This window comes from Fukomys damarensis, unplaced genomic scaffold (genome assembly GCF_012274545.1).
Source record: "Fukomys damarensis isolate Sample0158 unplaced genomic scaffold, DMR_v1.0_HiC HiC_scaffold_20, whole genome shotgun sequence".
Taxonomy (NCBI): domain Eukaryota; kingdom Metazoa; phylum Chordata; class Mammalia; order Rodentia; family Bathyergidae; genus Fukomys; species Fukomys damarensis.
This window is the reverse complement of record NW_022900932.1, coordinates 5,287,802-5,315,425: the sequence shown is the minus strand read 5'-3', so window position 1 is coordinate 5,315,425 and position 27,624 is coordinate 5,287,802. Positions and strand designations below refer to the sequence as shown.

General features: G+C 38.2%; 1 protein-coding gene across 1 annotated transcript in view; it reads right to left on the bottom strand.

Annotated features, from left to right (window-relative positions):
• The window catches only part of Zfand3 (zinc finger AN1-type containing 3), a 262,726-nt gene that overhangs the window by 47,405 nt on the left and 187,697 nt on the right, over positions 1-27,624 (bottom strand). Inside the window, exons 3-4 of the mRNA XM_010638851.1 lie at positions 26,787-26,969; positions 1,691-1,756 (exon numbers count right to left, since the gene is read on the bottom strand). Of these exons, the coding sequence (XP_010637153.1) occupies positions 1,691-1,756; positions 26,787-26,969 (249 nt within the window). The remainder of the gene's footprint in view (positions 1-1,690; positions 1,757-26,786; positions 26,970-27,624) is intronic.

Below are 27,624 nucleotides of genomic sequence, written 5' to 3'. Positions count from 1 at the left end.
ATCTCTATAAAATGGAGAAATGTGGAGCTTGCTGACGAGGGACAGGAACAATGAGAGCATGCCTGGACTTCTACACACTCCTTGGCCTCAAAGTATCACTTGGAAAGAAGAGTAAAATTACAAGTTTTTAAACATTCAATGCCTTATGTTACTTTGAAACTGCCGAACAAGAAGGTCTATTTGGAGCGTTTAACATCAAACTATTACAGGCAGCTGCGTCAGATAGAAACTAATACGTATAAAGACAGAGATGGGGCCCTCAAGGAAGTCAGCACAAGACGACATCAGAATTGTGGCTGGAGGCAAATTTGAAGACAGCCAGGCCTCAAGATGGAGGAGCAATAGCAAGACCTGCAGGCCTCCCTCTAGATAAATAGCAGCTTGAGATTATACTGTAATTAGCACCACTTGGTCCAGCGGGCCCATACAGACATCAGCAGAGCCATGTAGGCACAGATGGCTGAGCAGAACTTCAGGACCCATGCTCCTTTCCCTTTCCATGAATTCCTTTGATCTTTTTATGTGACTCATTACCCTATTGGATCAATGTTAGCTAAGCAGCTACACTTGTAAACCTAGGGTGATTATAGTTTAACCCACGTTACACCTCCACTGTGAATTTGCTATATAAAATTAGCCCTGACAAAGGGCCTTGGTGTTCACCCACTTGGGATCTCTCCTGTAAATCCAAGAGCTATTGTTTTCTTAATTTCAATAAAACTTTCCTAACCTCCTTCACTGGTTCACAACTTCATTTCCTCGATATTGTAAGACCATGAACTTGGCACACTTAACATCCACCAAGTCAGGAATTATATTCTTTCTATACCAAAATCATGATTATTTAAAGGAGTTAATGTTTCAGCATGAGATGTGCCTGGAAACAGCAATGCTATTTCTGTTGAGAAGTTATGTGGACCTTTTTTACATTATGAAAAATATTTGGCTGTGACCTTTAGAAGAACAATATAATTATTTTGACTCTTCCAAATATAATCCTTGAGATACTTTGAAGAGCAAGCAGTATTATTAGAAAAGGCACATATTGTTTAAAATAAATTAAGCTATAGGCTAAGGAACAATGGGCATTAAGACTGCTCTTTAGAGAGGTACAAGATTCATGACTTCATGTTTAATAAAAAATGTCACATGTACAAAGACTTTTTTGGGGGACTCCATGCATCCGAAAGGAGTATTTCAGCACATCCTCTGGCTTTATGAGGACAAGAGAAAATAAAATTTCCAAAACTACTACAATACCATCATAGATAAGTTAAAGCACTTATATTCTGTACTAAAATTTCTTTTACCTTCATCCTTTACTTAAGGATTTTTTTTAGTAGGTTTGAGACGTAAGACAAATTAGCCACATGCTACAAACTGAGCAATCATCTGCATTTTATGTATGTGTTTCATGTCTGAATAACATCTTCGGATACTAGGAAGTTGGTACATTTTGATGTTCACTTTCTTGGGTCTAACTGCCAATGTTGTTCAGGCAAAGTGAACCCAAAGAACACTACACCGACCTCTGCTCATACTCCATTCCTAATGTCAGACACAAAGTATATCACTTCACAAGTGATGAGATAAATCAGAGAATATCCCAAGCACAGTAAGTTAGACCCAATGGCTTATTTCTGTGAAGAAGTCACATAAGAATGAAATCACATAAGAATGACGAACATACCTGTACCACAGGATCTTTTGGTTGGTGTGACTAATGAGACATGAGCTGTGTCTGTGCAGGGCCCACCTAGAAACAGAAAGGCAGGTTCATCAGTCACACGTCCTCCATATGCCCACAGTAGCTATGCTGACTAAAGAGAAATCTAAGAGGAAATCGTCGACTTGCAAATACGGAAAAGGAAGGGCAGTAGGAAAGATGGGGATGGTAGGTTTCTTCTAAGGATCTAATTTGGGTCAGCATTTAGTCTACTGAAATCCAGAATATTTTTACACTATAGCATATTTTTCATAAAAAGTATCACACAGTGTTAACAGGTTAAAAGACAAAAATTTAATTACAATTCAGATCCAAGTGAGCAGCTGTTATCCACAAGTTCAGGGAGATTAGTGACAAGCAAGAGTGTTCCCTCTTTTGATCTCAGTGGCCGCTCCTCTTTGAATTTATCATAAAACTAAACCCTAAGGAAGAACAAACTCCTCGTCAGAAGAAACAATGATCATTTTAGTATATAAAAAAGCACTGCTGACAAAGGAAGAGCATCTAGGCTGATATGATATGAAGTGGGCCTTCATGGAATCCAGCTCAGCCCAAAGATCTCCGGTGCACAAGCATAATTCAAGAGTAGGCAAGGGCTGTAAGTAGTCAGTGGGTAAAGGCTTAAAATAGCAGTATTTTCACTCTACAGTTTGAAGACCATCAATACATTCTGAAGCCAATATTGGCACATACCCCAACACCCCCACTGACCAAACCCTATCATCTGAACTAGGAAGTTATTATATAAATATTCAGGCCAGTGGTTCTTGGCTTGCCCTGGGAAAGGCAGTGCTGATGATCATAAAGGATCAGGACATGCAGGCAAATGTTATACATCTATTCTGAAAAGGTTCCTTAGGTGACCGTGACTAGCACAGAGGAAATGTGGTTAGGCATGGCTGTACATCACCAGGAAGATTTCATATCACTGATGTTAATGAAAAAGAGGAAAAGTGAAAGAACTCTGAAACCTGTTCTTAGAGGTCATGCCACCAAGACCCATGGGCTTAGGGACTTGGACAGCCCATGTAACAAGTTCACCTCTTGCCCACTCTTTCCTGTATCAAGGCCATCACGGCAGCAACCCACAGTTGGTATAAGACAACACAGATGGCAGGGCCAGGGATTTAGCTCAGTGGAACCACGCCTGCCTCACAAGCACAAGGTCCTGAGTTCAATCCCTGGTACTGAAAAACAAGACAACACAGACGGTCACATTTTTCAAAGGAGGAAAACCCAGGTAAGCATGCTGTTAGCCTCAAAGACTACTTAGCAAATACCTTTTATCTGCCACCACAGATCAGTCCCACAGTCAGCACTTATAATCTTATTGGGTACACAAAATTTATATACATATAAACAAAGAGCAATAAATGACAGCAATAAATGGCTAGATGGAAAATGATCAAAAGCTAAAGCATATAGAAAAGGTAATAAACGTTGTATGTTATGAGGAAGAAAGCTGTTCATCATTGGCTGATACTACCTGGAAATGAAAGAATTTGAAAATGAGGCAAGAATAAACTGGGAAGTTTAGAAAGACCAGAGAGTTGGGTATTTCAATAGAATGTTTTCTACAAATCACATCTATCAGAGAAAACTGTGACATGAAAATAGGAAACATGAAGAGCCAATGAGCCACAGGCATGCAGACCTCACACCCTTAGGTGCCCCCATGCCCCACCCCGCTGGCTTTTTCAGCTCCATAAAGTACTGCATCTTCTGCTTCCATGTAATTTTTGAGGGTGGTACTGGGGACTGAGCCCAGGGCCTCTTGCTTGCTGGGCAAGTCTTGTACCACTGACCTACATCCGTGATCCTCATGAAAGGCGTTTGTTTTGATTAAACAAAGAATTCTTATTTCTGGGACATTAATGAGTTCCATAGAAAATGCAATTTAAACCAGGCCTGGGGGTGCACCGCTATAATCATACCAGTTGGGGGGCAGAGGCAGGAGGATCACCATGAGTTGGAGGCAGGCCCAGGATACAGAGTGAGTTCAAAGCCAGCCTGTCCTCCCAGCCCCTCTTCCCCAAAAAGATGCAATTTAAGCCCTGAGACCTGCTGAGTAATCCTGGGTAAGTGAACCTCAGTTTCTTCAACAAAAGAATGGGAATAGTTATATTACCAATATGCCAGAGTGTTCATGGATCATACATACCAAAAGGTTTCATAAATTGTTACAGTTCCCATTATGGAGAATCATTTTCTCTTCCACCAGATTTTATATTTCCAAGAATCAAGACTTACACATTTTTAACTGCTCTTGACTCCCAACTATTTGAACAATGGGTCCTTAACAGTGCTTCCTGAGTGACCACTGCAAGCCATTTGATTTAATTAGGAAAGTGAGCCACATTTTAAAGAGGTTTTTAATAGAAGCAATAAAGAGGATGAAATACAAGTTGGATATCATTTATCCAAGAGATCTGGGACCTGAATTTTGGAATATTTGCATATACATTAATAAGGTAGCTTGGGGATAGGACCTAAGATTAAGCATAAAATGCATTTATACTTTTATACACATAGCTTTAAGATAGTTTTACACAGCATTTTTAGCGTGCCTGTGTTCCAACTGTGACTCATCACATGAGAGCAGGTATAGAATTTCCCACTTGTGGAATCATCACAAGGCTCAGAAGTTTTTGATTTTGCAGTGTCTTGATGTTTTGGAGAGGAATGCTCCACTAGTGCTAGAAAGAACTGTTGTAAATCTTAACATCCTAAGGGATTTCACACAGAAACGTATGGGAGCAAAATGATCATCAGATAAAACTATTAAAATATTCCCTAAATCCAGAAAATACTGGAATCACTTAAAATACAGATTCCCAGGCTGTGGATCTGGAAATTTTGATCCAACAGGTTAGGGGGCACAGGAGGAGATTACAACATGTTTCAGAGGTACCCAGTGAATACCAACAGCCCATGTATCCCCACTACCTAGTAACATTTTCCGAAAGCTCTAGCGTTATCTGGTCAGGATCACTGGGTTCTGTCCAAAGGACAAAATTGAACTGCACAGAGCACAGATAGTAGTGACAATGTGACTACCAAAATACTGGTGGCAGGGGACCACATGTAATTTATCCAGTAAAATTATAAGGACGAAACCATAAAATCAAAACCTCTAAAAAATGTGGCTGAGACTCATGAATTAATACCTTAGACTTATAAGTATCCTAGATAATTATCAAATAACAAAATCTTTACTTCATCTATGGCTTGAGAATTTACCCTTTAAAAAACTTCTACTGAATGAATTTCTGTACGTTTTGGCAAATACATAAATAACTTTATGGCTACCAAGCATATCTCAACATGTATCATCATGAAAGTGATCTCCAGAGAGCTTGTTAAACTAACAGCCCAATCCGATGTATTCGCTGCATGAACGTATGAGAAGATCCATAGCTGAGCCAAGACAAATTGACAACAGGAGTAACTGGAAGTGATAACATACCCCAGCTTTGATAATTGGGCAATTTTATTATAAATGGAGACCTTGGAATTAAGCTTGGCCTGACAGACTTTAAAATCTGAAACAGAAGCTTATGAACATCATGCATATATCCCACACTAACTATTCTGTCATCTCAAACTCCTATACCCTCAAATAAAAGGAGCAGCCATATGATATCTAGCTTTACACAATTAATTCCAAATCAACTCTGTCAACATGACTGCAACTGTGTTAAAATTATGGGCAACTCAAGGGGAACCTTTTTAGGTTTGTCTACAACAAGAAAAACATAACAAGGGTCTTATATCGTTACAGCAAACAAAACTCAGTTGAAGTTAAGGGTCAAAGTGAGGGCATCTGTTCCAAAAAAAAAAAAACAGATGTGGGGTTGGGTAGGCTGGACACAGAGGCACATGCCTGTAATCCCAGCACTCTGGGAGACCAAAGCAGGGAGATTTCAAGTTTGGGCCCAGCCTGGGTATCTCAGTGAGTCCTGATCTCAAAAGTAAATAAATGAGTGAGTGAGCAGGCTGGGTCGCAGCTCAATGCAAAGTCCCTGGGCTTAATTCCTACTACCACATAAAAAAACCACACAGGTAACTTTTCCTCTCTGAACTTTCTAAAAATGCCCAAAAGAAGGGCCTGCACATGTTCCCATAAATCACTGTAAACTCTGCTCCAATTCTTAACCATTCTTCTTTCCAAGCAGCAACGTACAGCAGAGCTAGTAACTAAGATCAAGGTGAAGAAGCATCTTAATGACACCAGGCGAACAGGAGGGAGGGGGAGAGTTGGGGACAGAGACAGGTGGGGAGGGGAGGGAGAAAAAAGTATGGGACAGGGCGGAGAAAAGTAAAGAGTTCAGTGGGATTGAGGTCGGGAAAATAAATATTTCTAAGCACAGAACAATTCAAACTATTATTTGTCACCCAAAGAGGACCAAAAGGCATTTATTTTAAAATGTGGGCTCCTAGTAGTGGGATTCAGGGAGTAGAGATGAGAACATGTCCCATTACGAAGGAGTTAAAGGGTCTTTTCACAGATCTAGCACAAAACTTATCCCTGGGCTGGGTAAGAGTTTAGTTCGCGTCCTCCTGGGATGTTCACAACTCTTGGCTTGCCAGCAAGTTAACAGAGTGGTCACGACACAAGATGGAATCTGGACCACAAAAGTACTCACGGCTGTCAACTTTCTTTCACATCTGTTAGCCTGTATCAGTGGCAACTTGTTGGGAGTAGTTCTACATAACTTCACAATTAAAATATGATTAGGCCTAGTTTTCCTGTCTACAGACCAGCTATAGCAGGTGGAAACAACTCCATTTTGGCCTCCAGTCACAGCTTAAACCTCAATGGTGGGGTGATGCTGAGACACTGCAGGGCAGGACTTCCTGGGGAGGAACAAAATCTTCAGCGCATAGTTCCTCCTTGTTCTAGGACTTTCCCTGAGTCACCTATTACATGTGTAATAAAGGTGTGGTGAGCTCAGGGGCTTCGGTCTTTGCCATCCATAGCTGCACTGATCCGGCCCAAAGCTCAGCTTCTTCCCTAAGTCTCATTTTTCTACCTTTTCTGTTTAATAAGTTAATTCACCTGTGCTGTCCTGGCTCACAGGAGATTAGGACTTACTACAGAAGTTCTAGTAACATCTCCTTTCCCTGTTCCCTACATCAACTGTTTAGAAAATTTAAGTTTTGGGGTTTTAAGTCATGAAGTGCCTTGCTTAATACGACAAGACTCTCTGAGAACTCTGAAGCAGATGATAGCAAGACTAACCAAATTGATGTAACTCTTAGCCAATTATCATGAGCGTCTACTGCTTTCTTTTTGCTAAAGTGAATTAAATAATTTTTCAAGTTGTCTTCATTATCTGAAGATATTTTAACAACAAAACAACATTTTGCATTTCATATTACACTTAGAGAACTTTTTTCTAAAATGTCAAATTTCAACAATTTAGTTTGGGATCTGAGGGCAATTACTGTCTGTAGATAGCTGGTGGGCTTGTGAGTAGAAAGTCTGAATATTCACTCTTTTCTTCTAGAGATATTTCAATTCTTGTATTAAAGGTGTCATACATAAATGCAACACTATGGATCACATTTGCAATTTCACATGAAAGCCACAAAATGATATTTTTCAGCTGTATTCCCACTAAGAACCAACTTTTTACAGCACCTCCAGTAGGGCAGTAGACTCTCCTGGAGACGTAGTACTGATTTCAATCCTGTGAAGTTGAAGAGTTGGGTCAAATTTGCATATTCACTTTATTGTAACCTGCAGAACAGGGCTATATAAAAGTATCCCATTAACTACCAACATTCACATTTCAAAGTGAAGTAGCAGAATGACTGAATTTTTTCAGCCACCTGTAAAGTAACTGTGTATGTCAAAAACCTCTGAGATACCCATGCAGTAGTCAATCCTGAGGACTGCTAAATGACTAAGTGGGATGAGGCAGAGGTTTTTAGAGGATTGCTGAATGTAGGACGGCAACACTCAGGCACTCCAAGTGCTTAAAGCTGAGAAAATGTAGAAAAATAATAGTATTTTCTCTTTAACCTTGAAACAGAGATCAATAATCTACTCAAAGGTTTTGTTAAAACAGCTGTGATGACTGGTTATTTTTGGCTCCTGGTATCACCAGCCTTCATTGGCTGCAGTTAAACCATGTGCAAAAACACATCCATTAACGAAAAATGGACTGTCAAGGAGTCAGTCAGCTAAAAGTCAACAGAAGCTCAATAATCAAACAAATATTCTACTATCTGTCCTTTGACAGTAACTACAAAACATTAATATACAAAAATAGCCATCCCGTTTGTAGATTTATAACACTTCAACTTTCTTGCTTAATTAACATGACATTTACATAACACTATTTAATTTAATTTACAACTAAAGGCACTGTGGGCTAATTAGAAATGCATCATCCTTTTTAACCAGCTAGTCAATCTCAGTCTATCATAATCCATGCACTGTTTATCTCTACAGTACCTTACTTTTTTCCAGCTCACAGTTCTAAAGATGAGTTCAGATTCAACAGCTATCAGACTCTCCCTTCCCACAGATTTAGAATATCTGAGTTTCTTCATGGGGGGAGGGGGGCATGCAAAAGATATAAACTACTGTCTCCAAATGTGACTGCTAGGAATATAAACTTATCTTTAAAAATATTCAAATCTACATCTTCACCAGTACAATAGTTCTTAAGACTTCAACATATACGTGCAGATTTAAGATGGTAAAGAACTGATGGTAATAAACGAATCTCGGGGACAGATAATTCCCAAGAAAATAAGTCATCCTCAGAAAAGAAAACCTTATCCTCCAACCTCACCCTAAACCTGCAATTCAAGAATTATTTTAATCAGAAAAGGCACACATAATCTACCTACATAAGTGAGTTTGAAAAGCTCCACTGATTAAAAAAAGGATACATAAAGATATAATAAGTGGGAATCAAGTTTACAGGAAATCAGCACAGATAATGCCTTCCCATTTCTCCAAATGAAACATCCAAATTAAAACACTTATAAGACTTGCTACAGAATCTAACAGTTAATCTCTCAGAAGTTCTAATAATCCTAACCCACTGCACGATCTGTCACAAATTTAGATCTAAATTAGGGATTTATGAGAAGGGGATTTTTAAAATGGGCCAAAACTTGCTATCAATAGCTTGCCTATTTTGTTCATAAAAGGGTTCTAACAAAATTTCATTACTACTCACTCAATTCTGACTCTGCTAAATAATTACACAGCACGGGGCATCTCTGCAAATATTACGATGTATATGTAAATTTGTGTAATTATAAGCCTATCTGCTCAACAGAAATAAAATTCTCTCACACCACCTTCTCTGGAACAACACTAAGAGCAAACCTAAACCAAGAGTACTCTCCATGTACCTGATACTGATGGATTCTTACTCTCTTTTTTTGAGACAAGGTCTTGCTGGCCTTGAACTCACTATGAAGCCTTGGCTTGCCTCAAACTCATGACAATCCTTCTGCCTCAGCCTCTCAGGTGCTGGGATTACAGGTATACACCACCACACTGGCCTTGAAAGACTCCTTAAAGGAACAGAGATGGATGTACATCCCTGCTAAGACCAGGAGAGGTTCTGGAAGGAATGCTCTCTCTTGACCCAGCAATGGCATTAACAGAATATGCCTTAAGGGCAAGAGTAGTCTTACCTTAGTAAGATAGCACACCAGGTGTTCAAACTACGGTTTTCATTAGTGAATGAAAATGATTTAAGTCAAAAAAAAAATCACTGGATATACAACGTATGATAAAAAATACAGTAAATGTTTAAAGTTTTTTAAAAATACAGTAAAACACATATTGTCATTAACACCCACACACAATACTCCACCTTACTTCAAACACATTTATCCCACTTCCCTTTGCTTTCTGAAGCAGTTCTGGAAGTCCTCTTTTCTGAGTGTCTTTAAGGTGCACTACTGTGTTTACCGTGATGGCCTTAACAGATTTTAAATGCTTACCCTTGCATGGTCATTTTGATTTGGGGGAAGGACCAGGAGTCAAGTGTGCCATGTTTGGTTGGGAGCTGCCTTTCCTCTGGATGGCACTAGGCAGCAGCACTCACTGTAACTTCCTCTCACACTCATGATGTTCAGAACAGCTTCAGAAAGCAGCAACAACGATAAATGTGTTTGAACTAAAGCGGAAGCATTCTGAGTGTCTTTTACTGCAATAAATTTAAATATCCCCTATATATTTCTATGACACCTGGTAACTGGCTATTCAGAAGCGCAATTATTAACAAAAACAGCTGATTTTCATCACATTCACATGCTAATCTATGAAAGCAGTTCACAAACTTTTTAGTTGACCTTTTTAGATTTAAAAAGTATCATGAACAGAAAAGAGCATTTGTTTATGGGTTATTGTTAGTGATATTTACCCTATATGCAATTAAAAAAGACAAAATTCCAAAAGGTTTTTATTTAAAATTAACAAAATTACATTTCAATCATAAAAACATTCTTAAACAGCTGGGGAAGGAAAGACTCCAGGAGATTCCCCAGCCAGGGAGTGGGTCTGAGGGACCTCTACAGGTGTGCAAAACACACTCAGAGAACCAGTGATACAGAAGCCACAGTGACCTAAAGGTTAACATTTCTTTCACTTTTCCTGATGTACTGCTGACTGGCTTGAGTCTTGCGGAAAACAACAGGTGCACTAAAACATAAATAATAGTACGAGATTTATCCACTCTCAAAAAATATTTAAGTAAATAAAGGCAAGTTAAATTATGGTCATAATTTTAAACCAGGGCATTCTATTTCTGCTATTTATGTAGGAAGAGTGGAAATACATTTCATGGAACTCAGTGGATTCTGGACAAGCAGTTAAATTTGTTCAACATCAGTTTTCCACAAGTGATAATGTGACAAGGCCCAACAACAATTAACAGGGAAATTCCAAGACAGCATCATCATCTTGGAAGCCAGACTCCCTTTTTGGGAGGTTAAATATCACCTGGTTAATAAAATCAGTTCTAATTTTACATACTGTTTTGTTTCTCTCTTGTGACAAAGCACATTTAATATGGATGTGAAATCAGGGGCTGTCACTTCTGCAATTTAGACTTCAGTTTTGACTATTTACAGACTTAACTAAGGCTCAACTCAGATTTCTACATTTGCATTTTACCAACAACACAAGCATGATTCTCATAACAACATTAATGGAGACACACCACTCAATGCTGGAAGAGCTTTTTATGTTTTTTTCACATAGTTCAGCTACCAAAAGTATCTTCATAAATATTGGGCTATGTTGGGAACTGCAAGGAGGCTGAAATGCCTCAGATACTTGTGCACGTTCTTCATAGAAAGCTTCAGGAAAAATGAAATAAGACTTCTTTCAGGCCACAATTACCATCTTGTAGACTTTCCAAATTAGCTCAGGACACAGGGGGCCTTCTGCTCAATCCCTCCCACAGGCAGCTGTATCACTTACAACCAGTTGTGTTTAGCCTGACATGGAATGAAAGGTGCTGAGGGTTAACTTTGTTTTACAGATAGAAGTGAAAACGTGGACCTTACTAGTAGGACCTCTCTTCGCAACTAGTATTTAAAAATGTTATAATTTGCATTGTATAGCAGAGGGGTTATAATGATATTTCAGAATTTTTAAAAGGCTTTATTAAAGTGGCATCAAGAATCGTCTTTTTGATGGATAAAAAAGTGAGATGGTTTAAGGAGTAAAAGAGGACATGAATATAAAATATAAAGTTGAATAATCATTTTCCGGGTATTAGCAGCTCTGAATTCTCACAGAGAATTTCACAAACATAATATATTCATGTAAGGTTAAAATGACTACTTCTAACATTTTCAAATAGATGCTCCTATGATGACTTTTCTTGCCAAACATTGTCATAAATAAAGCTTAGATTTAGTTTAAAACTGGCAGAGTGTCACCCATTACCTGTACCTACACAAAATAAAAACTGTGTGACAACTACCAAAGACTAAAACTGTGAAGTGTGGTTGTTCACCGAATTTTACTTTCACAGATAAGTATGCAGCATTTAATTTAGTAAGAACTTTTTAAAAAAGATCTGCATTCATAAACGGGAAGGCAGTGATGATACTGCCTTAAAAAGTAATCTGAGTATCAGTAACTATGTAATCTAACAAGTGCCTAAGGAAATCTTTATGGGAAACTAACCTTTCTAATTTGCACAGTTCTAAAGGGACCCTGGAAAATGAGTTTTAAGAGTGCACTTGTCTTTTCTCTTGCAAAAAAGATGATAAAAATAAATATCTCAGAACAAAATTTATTATTTCACAATAGGCAGGCGGCTACTGAGAGAGGAGAAAATAGAGAAGGGAGCAGGGTGGGACGGAAGAGAGAGAGGGAGAAGAAGAGGGAGAGAGGCAGGCAGGCAGACAAAGCCAGACAGACAGACTGACTCCAACTTCCATTATTCCAAAAGTCTGAAAAGAACTGTCACAACAAGGCACACAATGCCTTTCTGAGTTGTCTGTTCTGGGAACACTGAATGGTGCAGAAAATAATATCAAGTAGCTTCTTTAATGCATCAAAACACATAAAAGTAAATTTCAAAAAGCAATAAAGATTAAAAATAAAACTTTTCCAAACATTTAAATCATTAAGCACTTAGTAAGTAACACTGCCATGACAAGCACTGTGCTAGATGCTCTGGGGCAGCACAAAGACATCAAGTCCCTTATAATTCTAGGCTTTACCCTTAACTTGTACAGGAGGTGATGCTCTTACATCAAATAGGTAACCGATATAAGACAATATGAGATCAGCTGTTACAGATAAGAGGTACAGGGAATCCTCAGAGAGAGTAACCAGTGAAAATGAAAGTATCTGGGCTGGGCTTCCAAGAGCCAGAATACAAATGGTGTTAAGGTGTCAGTGTCTCCAGGAACAGTGAGTGGATCTGGTGCAGAGCTGGCCCCAGGGCTAGGAAGCCCAGGGAGGTCAGATCCACTGGAGCTCTGGACTGCGAGGATGAATGTCTGTACAAGATAAGAACCTGGATAACCACACTGGCAGTGACGTCAATGAGATAATTTCCTTTGCTGATGTGATTATCAATGGGAAGCGCATGGGATACATTTATGGACTAGGAAAACAGTGGAAGTAAGAACAGCCTGGGGACTATGCCTAGAATCCGGTGGAAACAACAATGGCAGTGACAACTTCTTAGACTTTCAGTATTTTTCCCTGAGCTAACTACGGGATCATAAATAAGACAAATTAGGAAATATAAACAGTGTCAGGGTAACTATAATAAATTTCAGTTCGTGTACTTGGTAGAACATATACCCTAATGTTAACAGCATGTTTCGTGTAAGAAATTTTAAAATTAAGAATTCTATGCATAATTTCATTTCAATATTTACAAATCTAGACGAAATGGACATTTTTGTAATACAGAAGACCCCTCCATCCACAGGTGATATATTCCAACTCCCTGCACATGCCTGAAAGCAGATGGTACCAAACCCTGTATTACTATTTTCTTCTCTGCTTTTATAGTAAAGTCTAATGTATCCATCAGGTACAGTAAGATCACCAACAATAAAACAGAACAATTATAGCAATATACTCCAATAAAACTGCAAACATTACTACTTTTGCGCTTTGGGGCCACTGTTCAGTAAAATAAGCATTACGTGCACATCAGTATCATGACAGTCAATCTGGCAACTGTCAGAGAGGACTTCTAAGCACACGAGGAGCATGTAGCACTACACAGCACAGACACTATGGACGAAAAAGGGATGATTCACATCCTAGGCAGGAGGGAGCAGGAATGTGCAAGATTTCATCAAGCCAACCCAAGAAGAAAAAATGTAAAATTTATGAATTGCTTACATCTAGAATTTTTCGTTTAGTATTTTTGGGGCTGCAGGAAACAATGGGTAACTGAAACTGCAGAAAATTAAGCTGAAGCTAGATTAGGGAAAATGACAGTAAGTGTTAATTGTCAAAAGTGACTTAAAATGAGGTAGGAAGCATGAGTACTCCAATAATCACAAAAGAAACCAAAAAGGTTTCAAAAGATTTACTTGGGAAAAAAGTTATCAGTGCAGTCAGTTTTATGAACAACTTCTTCAATCTTTTAAATATAGATATAGGGTCAGAACATAAGAAAAAAGTTGCTAAAATACAGAAAAAGACAAAAAGTTTCCTATGGGATTAATGTAACACTCGACAGAAACAGCATGCCTCCTGCATACAAAAGTTAATTCTCATTTATCAAAAAGAGATAAAATTAGCATTTTGAATCCAAGAGTTTATTGAAAGACTGTGTATAAATTACTTAAGAAATGTAAAGATGGCTAACACCAGAGATTTATTAAAATTAAGAGATTATATATTAAACTAGAAATTGCTTGTGATGAATCTTTATCAGATGAGAAAACAGTATTTTATAAAATTCAACATCCACTTGTAACTGAAGGGTGGAGGGTAAGTGTTTCCTTAACTTGAGAAAGACTACATCTAAAAGAAATCAACGGCAAAAATTCTATCTGTGAAATACTGCTAGAAAAAGTGACATAGTTTCATTAAAAAAGAAGAACGTGGTGTGCCAGTGCACACCAGTGAGCCTAGCATTCTGGGAGGCTGAAGCAGGAGGACGCCCAAGTCTGGGCCCTGCCCAAGCAGTGAGACCCTGTCTCAAACAAACAAACAAATTTAAAGGGGTCGGACATGTAGTACAGTACAGAGGCCCTGGGATCAATCCCAGTACTAAAACAAAAGAAAACCATAAAGCTGCAATTTTGCAGCAAATATATAAAACCTATTTTCAGAAAATAACTCTTTACTCAAGAATATGAAAATATATATAAATATGGATTAAATAAAATGAACAGAAACTATATTCCTATCTAAGGCCCAAAGGTTTATTTAAAAATTATCCTTAAATGTACACATTTAATACAATAACAATAACAACCACACATTTCCCATTTGTTTGTTTATTGGTTGGTTGGTTAGTTGGCTGGTTGGTTGACTGGAACATCCACAGCCTTCTCACTAAACTACATCCCAGTCCTTTTAATTATTTATTTTGAGAAAGGGTCTGCTAGGTTGCCAGAGTTGGCCTCACACTTGTGATACTCCTGCCTCAGTTTCCCAAGATTACAGGCACGCACAACTGCACCTGGCTGTAATGTTTAACAGAACTTAATAAGCTGAGTATAAAATTCGTCAAAAAGAGAAAATTAGAAAATAGCCACAAATTTAGAAAAAGATAATCTAATGGAGACTAGCTCTACCAGATACTAGCACACATCACAAAACTGTACTTCAGTTTTAGCAACACATAAGTAGAACCCTAGAAGAAAGTAAATCAGCCTAGAAACAGATCTATGTTTATATACTAGCAATGGCATTTCCAACCAGGACAATTCAGTGGGTGGTTTTGAAATAGCTGGTTAGTCATGGGGTTGTGTGGGGTGATCGAGTAAATCCCTACATAGCATGTCATATACAAAATAAATTCCAATGAGATTCAGGAACTAAATAAATGTGAAAAAGAAAGAAACTATGAAAGTATTTAAAACATATGAAAGAAAAGTTTTTAACTTGTGGTTCAAAAAGCCTTCTAAGAAAGGCACAAACAGAAGACACAAAGGACCAAGAGACTTAATTTTCTAAATTAAGAAAGATGAGTTACCCCAATCAAAATAAAAAGCCTAGGAACATACCAGAAAAGCTACTGACAGTATATGTATCAAAGACTTTACCTAAAACACGGGTTCTTACAAATCTGTAAGAAAAAGCAACGAAGATGAGTGAACAAGCAAAGAACATGGATCAGCAAATCACTTGCAGATTTGTAAGTACCTAATAAAACAAATGAAACAAGCTTCATCTCATTATCAGGAGATACCAGGACATGAAAGTTATATACGCTATTCGGTGCCCACAATTTAAAAAACGAAAGAACAACAACAGCAGCAAAGAAGAAGAGAACCTATTGTTGGTCACGGCATGGTAAACAGTCACTCAAATACCACAACTAGGAATAAAAAGTGGCTCAATCATTCTGGAACATAACAGTCTTCCACAGTAAAATTCAAAATATATGCACTCTCTGACTCGTTAGTCACAGAAAAAAATGACACATGCACTTTTGGCTGTATACAAAATACTCACTTGTCAATTTTCATAAAAGCAAAATTTCAGAAAGTCTCAAAAGGGTTCTTAAAAAACCCTTAGTAACTAAAAACCCACAGTAATTATAAAGTGGAATATGATGTACAGTTTTGCCATTACTAACCTGTAAAGATTGCCAAAATACATTCAGTTAAAAACAACTTACATGCTGGGGAGGTAGCTCAATGGCACTGTGCCTGCCTGGCAAGCACAAGGTCCTGAGTTTGATCCCCGGTACCAAACCAAACCAAACCAAACCAAACCAAACCAAACCAAACTTAACGCTACTCACAGTATGTTCTTACTTTTTAAAAACTAAGTAACACCTTGTACATATGTACACTGCAGAGGACTGTAATAGTGATCTGATCACGCCCAAAGGAGGCTGTGAAGAGCAAACCCCACAAGTGGCTGTTCACAGAGTGAGCGTGGCTGAAGCCTACATGCCAAGGTCAGAGTCACTCGCACCCGAATTCTGTTCCCACAACTCAAACCAACGTTCTAATCACAACCGTATATTTTGTTCCTAATTCAAAAATGCTTTGTTTTGTCCTTTAGGAGCCTTGTTTACACTTTTCCATAAAAACTGCAGGTAGCTTGCCTTTGCCCCAACTGATTGCCAATAAGTCAGTGCCTTGAAACTGGCCAGCGCCCTTGTCAGCTTACACTGTCGCTGGTCATCCCGGTGCCCCACACTCTTTCCTCTCTCTCCTCTCCTCTCCTCTCTCTCTCTCTCTTTTCTGTCTCCCAGTGGATTTACTTCTCAGGCTTGTCTCACATACTGGACAAGATGCTGGAACCTAAATGCAGGGGTCTCCAGTTACACAAGTATATAACTGCATTTAAAAGTATAACCTAAAATGAAAAACAGTGGTTATTTCTAGAAAAATTTTGTGGTGATGGGAATGGCACCGTTAAAGAGTATTCTTACTTTCTATATAAACTTAACATTCATAATTAAAAATTTGAGAATGTAGTCTTGCTTAACTGAATACTTAAGAAGAGGGGAAAAGTCAGTAAATGAATCACTTAAAAATCATGATGGGGGGGTACCAGGTATTGAACTTGGGTCCTTGTGCTTGCAAGGCAGGCAGAGGAACTACTGAGCTAACTCCCTGGCCCTCATGATTCTGTTTTAATTTGGCTCTTACTTTAAGCAGAAGTTGAAAGTCAGATGACACTACACACTATGTGAACAAGTTCCATGCAGATAACATTATGGAATAGAAATAATATAAGAAAACACTGCTAACTGTTCAAGACCTTCTGCATTTTGATAGGGATTATCTTAATGATCCTACACACTGATTCCTGGTGAATTATACTTATTCAATTCCATATAGCATGCAACTGTTTATTCTTCAACTTTACTGTAAAGTATCAATCTTTTTTGAACAGAGCCCTAATAAAAGCAGCATGCTTTATAGAAACAGCTTCAGGATTAATAAATAAATGCACTAGGAAAAAAAACCCTTTAAATTAAAATCGAAAGATACTTTTAAAGTTTAGGCATTCTTCATTATGGGAAAGAATCTTCCACTTTGAGACTATTATACATCAGAAAAGCTCCATCTGTTGTATAATTATCTCTGATAAACAGCCTGATGCTTTGAGCTTCATTAGAGAAAAGGGAAGAGAAAGGCACATAGAGAGAGAACTGTAAATAAATCTCTCCACCGTATTTCACTTAAAACCAGCCCAGCAGGAAGCCATAAAATATTTTTAATAGGTAATATTTTCCAAATGCTTTACAAGAAACCATCCTGTTTTCCCAGTATCTGTCCTCCAGAAAAATACACGACAGAGTCTGAAAAAAGGTAAAACTGGTTTCATTTAGAGATTACTAATTTAACTGGTAAAAACAAACAAAAAGGTTAGCTACTTGATGACAGTGATATTAATTTTTCAGAGGACAGATAAGGTCTCGACAGACCCAGGGGCAGTCTAGCAAATAAATGTTAAAAGATTCTATCATTCTTTGCTTTTTCTTGCTTCTTCTGCCTTCTTTTAATCCCTGGGGAAGTGTGGATATTGCCAGAAACCTGTTTTCCAAGGAACAATGGAAATCTCATTCAAACCAAAATAATTTAACCACAGGTAAAGAATGTTCTCAAATTTCTGTTTTGGAAATCAGTATTATATTAAAGGAAAATCCAAATGGCATTTAGAAATGAAACTTTAACTAGTAAAAGTCTTCATTAACATACTGGTTAGTAAGGTCCTTGCTTTTTTAATGAATATTTTCTTTTGACTGCAACAGCAGCATCTCTTGGACAGACACAACAGGGACAAAGAAAGGAGAAATGCAAGTATTATACATGCAAAAGGCCCAGATCCGAGCTGTGACCCTGCTGCATATCATCTCTCAAGCCTCTCTTTTCTCACCTGCAGATTAGAAGGAAAGTATCTGCCCTACCCATGCTGCATTGTCAGGATGATGCCAGGAACAAGATGTTTGTCAAAGTGCTTTGTAAAACAAGGGAAGTGTGCAACTTTTTTCCACAAGGGTCTACTGGGTCTCTGCAAAACCACCAACTCTGCTGCTGTAGCACAGACAGCCATAGCACATAAATGAGGGAGCTGTTTTCTAATAAAACTACTAATCTCCACATTTTACAAAATAACATTCACTTGATTTTCTTCAACCATTTATAAATGTAAAAATCATTCTCTGCTTGGCAGTGGTGCAAAAACAAGTGGTGCTGATGGCTGGTGCGGCCCATGAGCTATAGTTTTTAGCAATCCCTATTATAAACTACAGTTTTATTTAAGTGTAGTCACTCTTCTTTCTTAATATGTGCCTTCAGAACTTGGAAGAATGTTTTACATAAGATGTTTCACTTCAAACTGCTAGGTTAAAATGTCAGAATATTTTAAAACAAGACCATTTCTTACCATTAAATTTTCCCTAATAATAGGCATAATTTTCGTCCTCTGATGAAACAGACTAGCGAAGGCCCCTCAATACTTCCATTTCCACCTCACACGTTAGCAGGACTAAGGGAAAGAACCAAAACCTTGGGCAGTCACACTGGACAGTTTCTAAATATGCCACGGCAGGGATGGTCAGGCCTTCAAGAGCACAACAGGAAGCCTAATTCATAGAAGACACAAAGAGGGTGTCTTCTTGTTTAATTTCAGTCATCTTCCCTTCACTTAAGAATAACAAAACAAGATGTGGTTTTTCTATAAAATGGAATATTACTCAGCCATAAAGAATGGGAAAATAGATTCATTCATAGGAAAATGGATACATACTGAAGATATACTCCTAAGTGAAATAAATAAGTCACACATGTGTAAATACCGAATAGTTTCCCTGGTGTGAATAATATGCAATAATACAGAAGATCCTAATAAGATTAATGACATTGAGAAATGGGAAGAAAGGAGCTAAAGGTGTAGGGAAGGTGGGATGGGTAGGGGAAGGGTAATAAGGGAAAAGAAAAAAATGTGAGATAATGAAAAGATGAAAATAAAGTGTTTGTAGATGGGGAGGGGAGGAGGGGGTGAAGGGAGGGCAGGGGTAAGGGGAAAAAATGAGAACCAAGACTTGTCATGTAGAGGTACAAGATCCCAACAATGAATGTAACTGTACTGTATCCCTAAAATGTACCAATAAACTCAATTAAAGCTGAAAAAAAAAACATGAAAAAAAAAAGAATAACAAAACAACTGATTCCAGTGTTGTAACTACAATTAGACATTATCCTTTTTCCTATGAAAATTGGGTCAAGAAAAAAACTAAAGAGGACATTATCAAGATGGCCAAACATAGCTGCCTGCTGCGTGTTAGTCCCCACAAAAAGGGTTGGCAAATAATTATTCTATGTTGCCAACCCTTGCTTCAAGCACACTCACACCACTGTTCTTGCCACTTTCTAAAGCAGTTCTGGAAGTCCTTTTTTGTGAGTGCTTATATAAGGTGTGATCAAAAATATGGTGAATGCTGCTGCTGCATGCCACTCAATGAAAGGCAGGCTTGTAAAAAATATCATGGTTTGTCTGCATCCACTTTATTTAATGGGTCTGGTACCACGGGACTTCTGGCTCTTGCCCAAGGTCAAAATGACCATGAAAGGTAAATGTTTTGAATCAATGCAGGATAAGGCAGCCCTGACAGCACAATGAGAAAGGACTCCAAAACTGCTTCAGAAAATGCTAAGAAAGATGGGATAAATGGGTTTGAAGTAAGAAGGACTAGTTTGAGAAGGATTAATGGCAGTATTTCTTTTTACAGTAATCCACTTTTAAAATTTAAATATACACCATGTATTTCCCCACCAAGTTAGAGTAACCAAAAGAACATTGACACTGGCATAGACACATCAACCCAACAAAAAAAAGAGAGAACTCATGAATAAATCTATGCCTTTATCGCCTTTTTTTAAGAAAAAAGACTCAAGAACATACACTGGAGAGAAATGAAGTGCCTTCAACAAATGGTACAGGGAACAGTGGCTATTTACACGCAATAGAATGAAACATAGTTCTTACCTTGCATCCTACACAAAAATCAACTCAAAATGGAACCATGACTTATATGTAAGACTCAAAACTTTGAAACTACTATAAAATACATACAGGAAAGACTGAAGGAAAAAAAAAGTTTATATGACCTCAAAAGCACAAGCAACAAAAGAAAATATTGACAAGAAAACATCAAACTAAAATATTTCAGTGTAGCGAAGGGGGAAAAATCTACACAGGTAAGAGACAATCTATAGAATGAAAGAAAATATTTCCAAACTATCTGACAAGGAATTAATTTCCAGAATATATAAAGAACCCAAACATCTCAATGGTTAAAACCCCCAAATAATCCAATACAAAAGCAAAAAAAATTTCCAAAATAGTCAACACATTTACGAAAAAATATATAACACCACTAATCAGGAAAATGCATATCAAAACCACAATGAGATGTTATCTCACCACAGTTCAAAGGACTACTACACTGACAAGGATGTGGAGAAAAAAAGAGCTCTGGTGTGCTGTTACTGAATTGTAAATTAGCACAGCCATTATGGAAAATAGTATATAAGTTCCTCAAAAAATCAGAAATAAAACTACCATGTGATCTAGCAATTTCACTACTGGATATGCATCAAAAGGAAGAAAATGGTTATGTTAAAGAAAACTGTATTTCCCTGTTTACTGCAACAGTATTGATAACAACCAAGAAAGATACTTCAAAACATTGATGAATAAATGGATAAAGAAAATGCAGTGTATATAAGCAACGGTATATGGCTTAGCCATAAAAAAGAAATCCTGTCATCCACAGCACTGTGGATAAGCCCGGAGGACATTATATTAAGTGAAATAAGTCAAGTAGAAAGACAAATACAGTGTGCTCACTCTCACGTGTACATGTAAATTTTAAAAGTTGATTTCACAGGAGAGAAAATAGTGGATACCACTATCCTAAGAAAACAGGACGAAAAGACAGGGATGGAGAGAGAATGGTTAGCAGGTACAAGGGTACAGCTGGGTGAGGCAAATAATGTAATCTTCTATAGTACAGTAGGATAATTACAGTTGACAAAAACTAATCATGTATTTCAAAATAGCCAGTAGAAAGGATTCTGAATGTTTCCAATTAAAGAAGAATGTTTGAGGTGATACTTCAATTATGCTGATCTGATCATTACATATTATATACATATATGTATATATATGGTATGCCAATTAAAAACAAAGTAAGACAAAAAAGAAACATCAACTCAAATCACATTACATTTCCTTTGGGAAAAAACTAGACAGCACTAAATAGTAGCAAGGAAGAAAGAGATGATTTATTCTTTTTAAGTATCCAACTGCCCTTTCTCTGTAGAACCTACAAGCCATGTCCTTTAGATTATAGGTCTCTCTAGGAAAATGCAGCTATGCAGTGGTGGGAGAGAGCCAGGTCGCTGCAGGCAAACTGTCACGTGACTTGAGAAAGACAATATCCAGGGCCTTTATTTCCACACTCATGAAATGGATATGATAAAAGTACCTGGCTTTACAGGGTAATTATGAAGATGAAGTAGGTTAACACATGTGACGTACTTGGAACACTGCCTAGTACCTTGATAATTACTCTAATGTTAGCTGTTACCATTATTGGAGCATTTAAATGCTGTGACAAGTCCTTTAGTTGCTATTTGCATTTTGCTTACATTCTTTTTTGAGGAAGATTTTATTGGCCAACATTCCGTGTGTATACTCTTCTATAGTCACAGTTTGAGCAGGAGAGAGGTATGTGCTCAAAGTACCTGTTAGAGCTTTTAGCTATCTGCTTTATGAGACCTTTAACCAATTGCTGTAAAAAAAATTCTTTTGCTTAAAAATCTGTCCAGGTCCCAGGAACCTATCTGGATCTCTACTACCACACCATAGTTACCTGTCCCTATATTCAGTTTTATCAATAGTTACTGTTCTATGTGGTCTTTTCAAAACAAAATGTATCAAACACTCACCTCATTTAGTAACATTCACTTAACAGCAAGAGGCTGAAAGTTCATGGGAGTAATATTCAAATTCCCCAAAACTCCGAAGAAAATGCAGCACTTCTAGATCTATGCAATAACAATGGATCTGTAGCTACTAATTATTACAAATTATGTAGCTTAGATTTGGCATTCCAAACCCATTTTCTAGCAACTTCTGTATTATACTTCTCCACATTTCTCCATACCTCATTGTAGTCCCTATGAATAGTAGGCTTTGCTGCCTCTTCCACTATCCTCCCCCTAGCAGGTCATAGCTCAAAAAATTTGAAGTGTGGTGGATCAAGCTACCTACTCTCTCTTTGGTCTTCACTGCTACTTGTTTTACACTGACTTATAAAGCATCTACCTCAGCAGCTTTAACAAAACTTCTCCACATCTCCAAAGATGACACACGTCTTCTCACCCTAGCACAGTTGCTTGCAATCTAAAGTCAGCAAAGCCCTCCTGCAAAAACTTTTGTCCTGGTGTCCTCAACTTATGACAATTACTTGGGGGAAATTCTCAGTATGTGAAAAGGTAACTTCCTTCTGGGTAAATACCTCATCTTAGTACCTAACAAAGAGTAGGCACTTAGCAAAGCCTACTAAATGCATGTAAAACTGCTGAAATGTTTATTTAGGTAAGCAATCTCATTATCACCAAATCAAAATACCTCCTGTCACTTCAGAGCCTCAGCAGCATTCTCACCATGCTACAGTGCCTGAAATCAGACTCAGGATCCAAATCAGTGTGCTGGAAGGAGGGCTCCACCGCCAATCAAAAGCTCTGTAACTATAACTATGGGCAGAAGCTACAAGGACTCTCCTCTCCCTCCCTCCTTCCCTCCCTCCCTCTCTCTCTATCTCTCTCTCTCTCTCTCTCAACTTGCTATCTATAAAAACAGACATGCTTTCATTAAAAATTAAATGTTAGTTCCTCTATAAGAGCTCAGAAGAGTGCTTACAATATAACAAGTACTTCATAAACGTGAGCTAACATTTTCATTAAAGTCCACACCGTAAGCTGAAATTCGTTTCTTGGCTTTTTCGACCTTGCCCATCATCACTCTCTTCCTCTCTGACCTTCGCAGTTGTCTCTGTCACTACTGCTCCCTAAACATGAAGGCTGAACTCAAGACCAATCCTTACTGCTTTTCTTAGCTCTCACTTTGGAATTTAACCCCTATGACTTAAAAGTACTGTCGCTGTGTGGATAAGTGACTGCTCTCTCCTGGGCACCAACTTTTCCAGCCATACACAATACAAATGCAAGTTATCCTCATCGTAACAACAAATATTCTGAGGAATTGGGAAATGATATTAGCCTCAACAAGTATAACTCTAAGATGAGCAGGCAATGCTTCACAGGGTGGAGGGGCGGGGAGGGTGTCCAACGCCTCCTGTTCAGAGGCGGGGTTCTGAAGGTGCCTGGATTGCAGGAGCTATACTCAGCAGTGGATTAGTCCACTGATGACTTTTTAGCTAAAGGTGGTGTTAGGAGGTGAGGCCTGTCAGAAGAAGCAGGTTCCTGGAGACATGACCTAGAAGGTGTATCTCCCTCCAAGCACCTCCCTTCTCTCTCTCTGCTTCTGGGCTCCTGCGATGTGAGCAGATTTTCCTCTGCTATGCCCCTCTGCCATGCCATTTCTGCTGTGCATCCAGCCAAGCATAGACTGAATCCTTTTAAAAATTATGACAAAGTGAACTCACTTCCTCGTGTAAATTGTGGTTGGTGCATCTTGGCAATGAGGAAGGTGATGAAGACACACCCTTAATCACATTAAAGGTATTTATAAATCAAAAGAAAAAGGATAATAGTTGACAGTGGCCTAGAATGAAACAGGAAGAGATGCACCCTAGGTTCCAGATCTCAGGACAACACGAAGCCCAGGCAGAGGAAGGAGAAAGGGGTCTGAAGATGGGCTCTTGCACTGAATTCAAAAGATTTCCACAGGTCCTTAAGGTGTGCCAAACAATCAACCTGACTCAAACAAAAATTCACTTCCTTTAACTCCATTTGTTCTGTGCCCATCCATGTTTTGCCATTTGCTATAGAAATCCTTTTCATGGGTCAGGTTCCATAAAAGCCTGTCTCCAAAGAAGATGTTTTAATTATATGGAATACATGTTTACTTCCAATCCTTGTTATACCGATTTTTTAAGATGAGTTAAACTCCTGGTTATGATTTGGGTTTCTACATATCTAAAATATATGCAGGCAAAATACTGATTTTGGTCAAAATATTTTCTGCGATGGGTGCATTTTACATTGTGAAATAACTGATTACAAGCATGGATTCTGAAGCCAAATGTCTGAATGCAAATCCTACTTCACATCTGTGACAATGGACAAATTCCCTGATCGCCTTATGCCTCTTTCCTTATCCACACAATGAGGATAACGGTAGTATACACCTCACTGGGGCATCATAAGGAATAAAAGAGAAGATATGCAAAGTGAGTAAAATCATGTCTCACATATCAAGTGCTTAGTCAATAGTAACTACTGTTTTCTTAAGTCTCACATGTATTTTGCTGACTGAATTGGTTTGTGTCCTGGACCCAATCCAGGTTCCATCAGGTGATTTTCTCATCAGCTCCAACCTTTCCCTTCAACTATGAGTACTTGACTTGAAGACTGTAATGAGCGCTAGAGAAATTTTATATAAAACTGGGTGTAAAGGACAGCATGTATTTTTCAAAGCAAAGCAGCCATGGCTTTCATAAACTCAATAAGTACATGACCTAAAATTGATTTTTAAAAACAAAACAAAACAAAACAAAACCTTCTGCCTTGACAATACCACACTTTTTTTGTTTTTAACATGGTATAATATTACAAGTCTTTCTCTGCAATGCTATTCTAGCACATTTCCTATTTTCAACACTGCCAGGTTACTTATCCAAAAGAACTGTAACACTACCACCACTTTCCCTGCTCAAAAACATGGTTACTGTTTAAAGTCCAAACAGCTTAGCTGAGCATTCACGCTTCTATGACTCAGCCGTAATTCACCTTTCCAAGCTTGTACTCCATTCTCCTCCATGAATGGTCCTAAAGGAGTCACATTCAAGAATTCAATGCAACTTTCTTCCATAGCACATGCTACTTTATGTACAACACCTTTTCACTACTTTCTATCCATCTCCAATATTACTTCCTTCAGTGAGTCAAGCCCTTCTTCCAAAAGTCACTGTGTTTTATACACAGCAGGACTGTTTACGTGGGTACAAACTGCCAACCATCAAAGTTACTAAACCTCAGCATTACTGACATGTCAAGTAGGATCATTTTTTTCTTGTAGAGGGCCACAATATGTAATGCAGGATGTTTAACAGTCCCCTTAGCCTCCAAACATTACCAAATATCCATACCTGGTTGGCAACCTCTCATATAATATAACAAATATTTAATTTGCTCTGCTAAATAGTAAATTCTTTAAAGACAGGGACCATGACCTTTTTTTATAGTCTCAATATAACTGAATACAGAACTTTATGAAAGATTTAAATATATGTTTTCTGCTAACTTTTCAAAAACTATAAGCAGAGCATCCTAACCTATTACATTTCTACATATTGATTAAACTTGGATCACTAAATTCTATCCTTAAGTAAAGCTTTTAAAAGGTAAAAACTCCTGTCACCCTATAATTTTCAACAAATACTATATTACAGTTGTACTCCCAAAAGAGATAGTTTTAGCATTATAAAGGTTAACAAGTGAACTTCCAAACACATAATAGCATTCCACCACAGAAGACTTATAGACAAGTAACAGAAACAATCTCCTTTTCTCTTCAATTAGCCTGTTTTCTAAACAATATGTAGTGTTATTATCTAAATCAGATGCTTAAAAACAGTCCAAGTCCAGAGAGTGACTGGAGCAAGTCCCCCCCGCCCACTTTTTTTGGCACTGGGGGAATCAAACTCAAGTCCTTGTGCTTACAAGGCAGGTGGCAGAAACAATGAGCTAAATCCTCAAACCTGGAGCATATTTTCAATCCACAGCTCTTTATAGACAGGGTGAAGTTTCCCTAGACCTGTGATTTAAAACCCTTGCTACACAGTAGAATTTCCTGCCGAGTTAAAAAGAACAAATTTCTAGGCTTCCCTCTAGACCAATTAAATCAGAATCAGGGAAGAGTGCTAAAGATTACTGGCCCCTCCAAATCCCCAGTAGATTCTAGTGTGCAGTCAGAGTGGAGAGCCACTGCTCTAGAATGGTTTACAACCTCATGTACCTTGGCAGTTAATGTAAAAAAAGCTATCTCCTAAGAAGACCTTATACCCTATGAAATGGCTGGAACTTATTTTCTAACTTGCTCAATGTGAGTCCAGCATGTGAATACAGTACTTATCTTGAATTAAAAGAATTGGTGTTTTTTCCCTAGGGTTAGACCTAACTAAAAAGCTCGTAACTAGGGACTTACATTCCTCTTTACTTGGTGAAGTTACATTCAGTTCTGTCGGAAGCGGCTGCTGGCTAGGACTTAGAGTTGGCATGGTTATCGAGGTATTGTTGTTGTCACTGGTGGTCTCTTCAGAAAACAAATCGGGTTGGCTGTTACTTGTACTTGGAGTGGAATCATCGTCTGGTTGCTTCTTCTGAAAATCTGAAAAGGAGTAAGAAAATCAGTTTTCTGAATATTAAGAGATAATGTAAATTGGTATAAAATTAAATTCAAGAACAGCAATCATAAAGACTCATATGAATGACTAAAAAAGCACAGAAGTAAAGCACGGGTCAAAACAAACATTGGTAAGGGGTGATTAGAATTAAAGTTTTCCAAAGTTTTTGTATTGTTCAGAAGAATGACAGACAGTGAATATGAGACTCTGAAAAGTCAGTGATATGTTAAATTTCAAGAGTAATTCATGTAAGGAAAAAAGAAAAGTTGTTCAAACCAACAGAAGACAGATCAGCAGCCACCATTGTTCAAGCGCCGGGAGGTAGCCTGGGCCCCCATCCACCGCGGGAAGGAGAGCCACGCCTGCTCCCGATCCAGCCGCCATTACTCAAGCGCCATCACTCAAGCGCCGGGAAGGTAGCCGCGCAGGCACCCATGAAAACCCATAAGCCCGCCCCCCCACTCTCAGATCTCCTGACTGTGCCAGTCTTTGGACCCACTCTGCAGAGGCAGAGGTGGTCATCAAGGGTATTTTTCTGAGTTCCCAACTTTGAACATCTTTAAAGAAAGGGCGTGGGAAACCTGTAATAGAATGTTGTGGAGTTCAACCATTCAGAAGGTTGGGGAACTCAATCTGGGC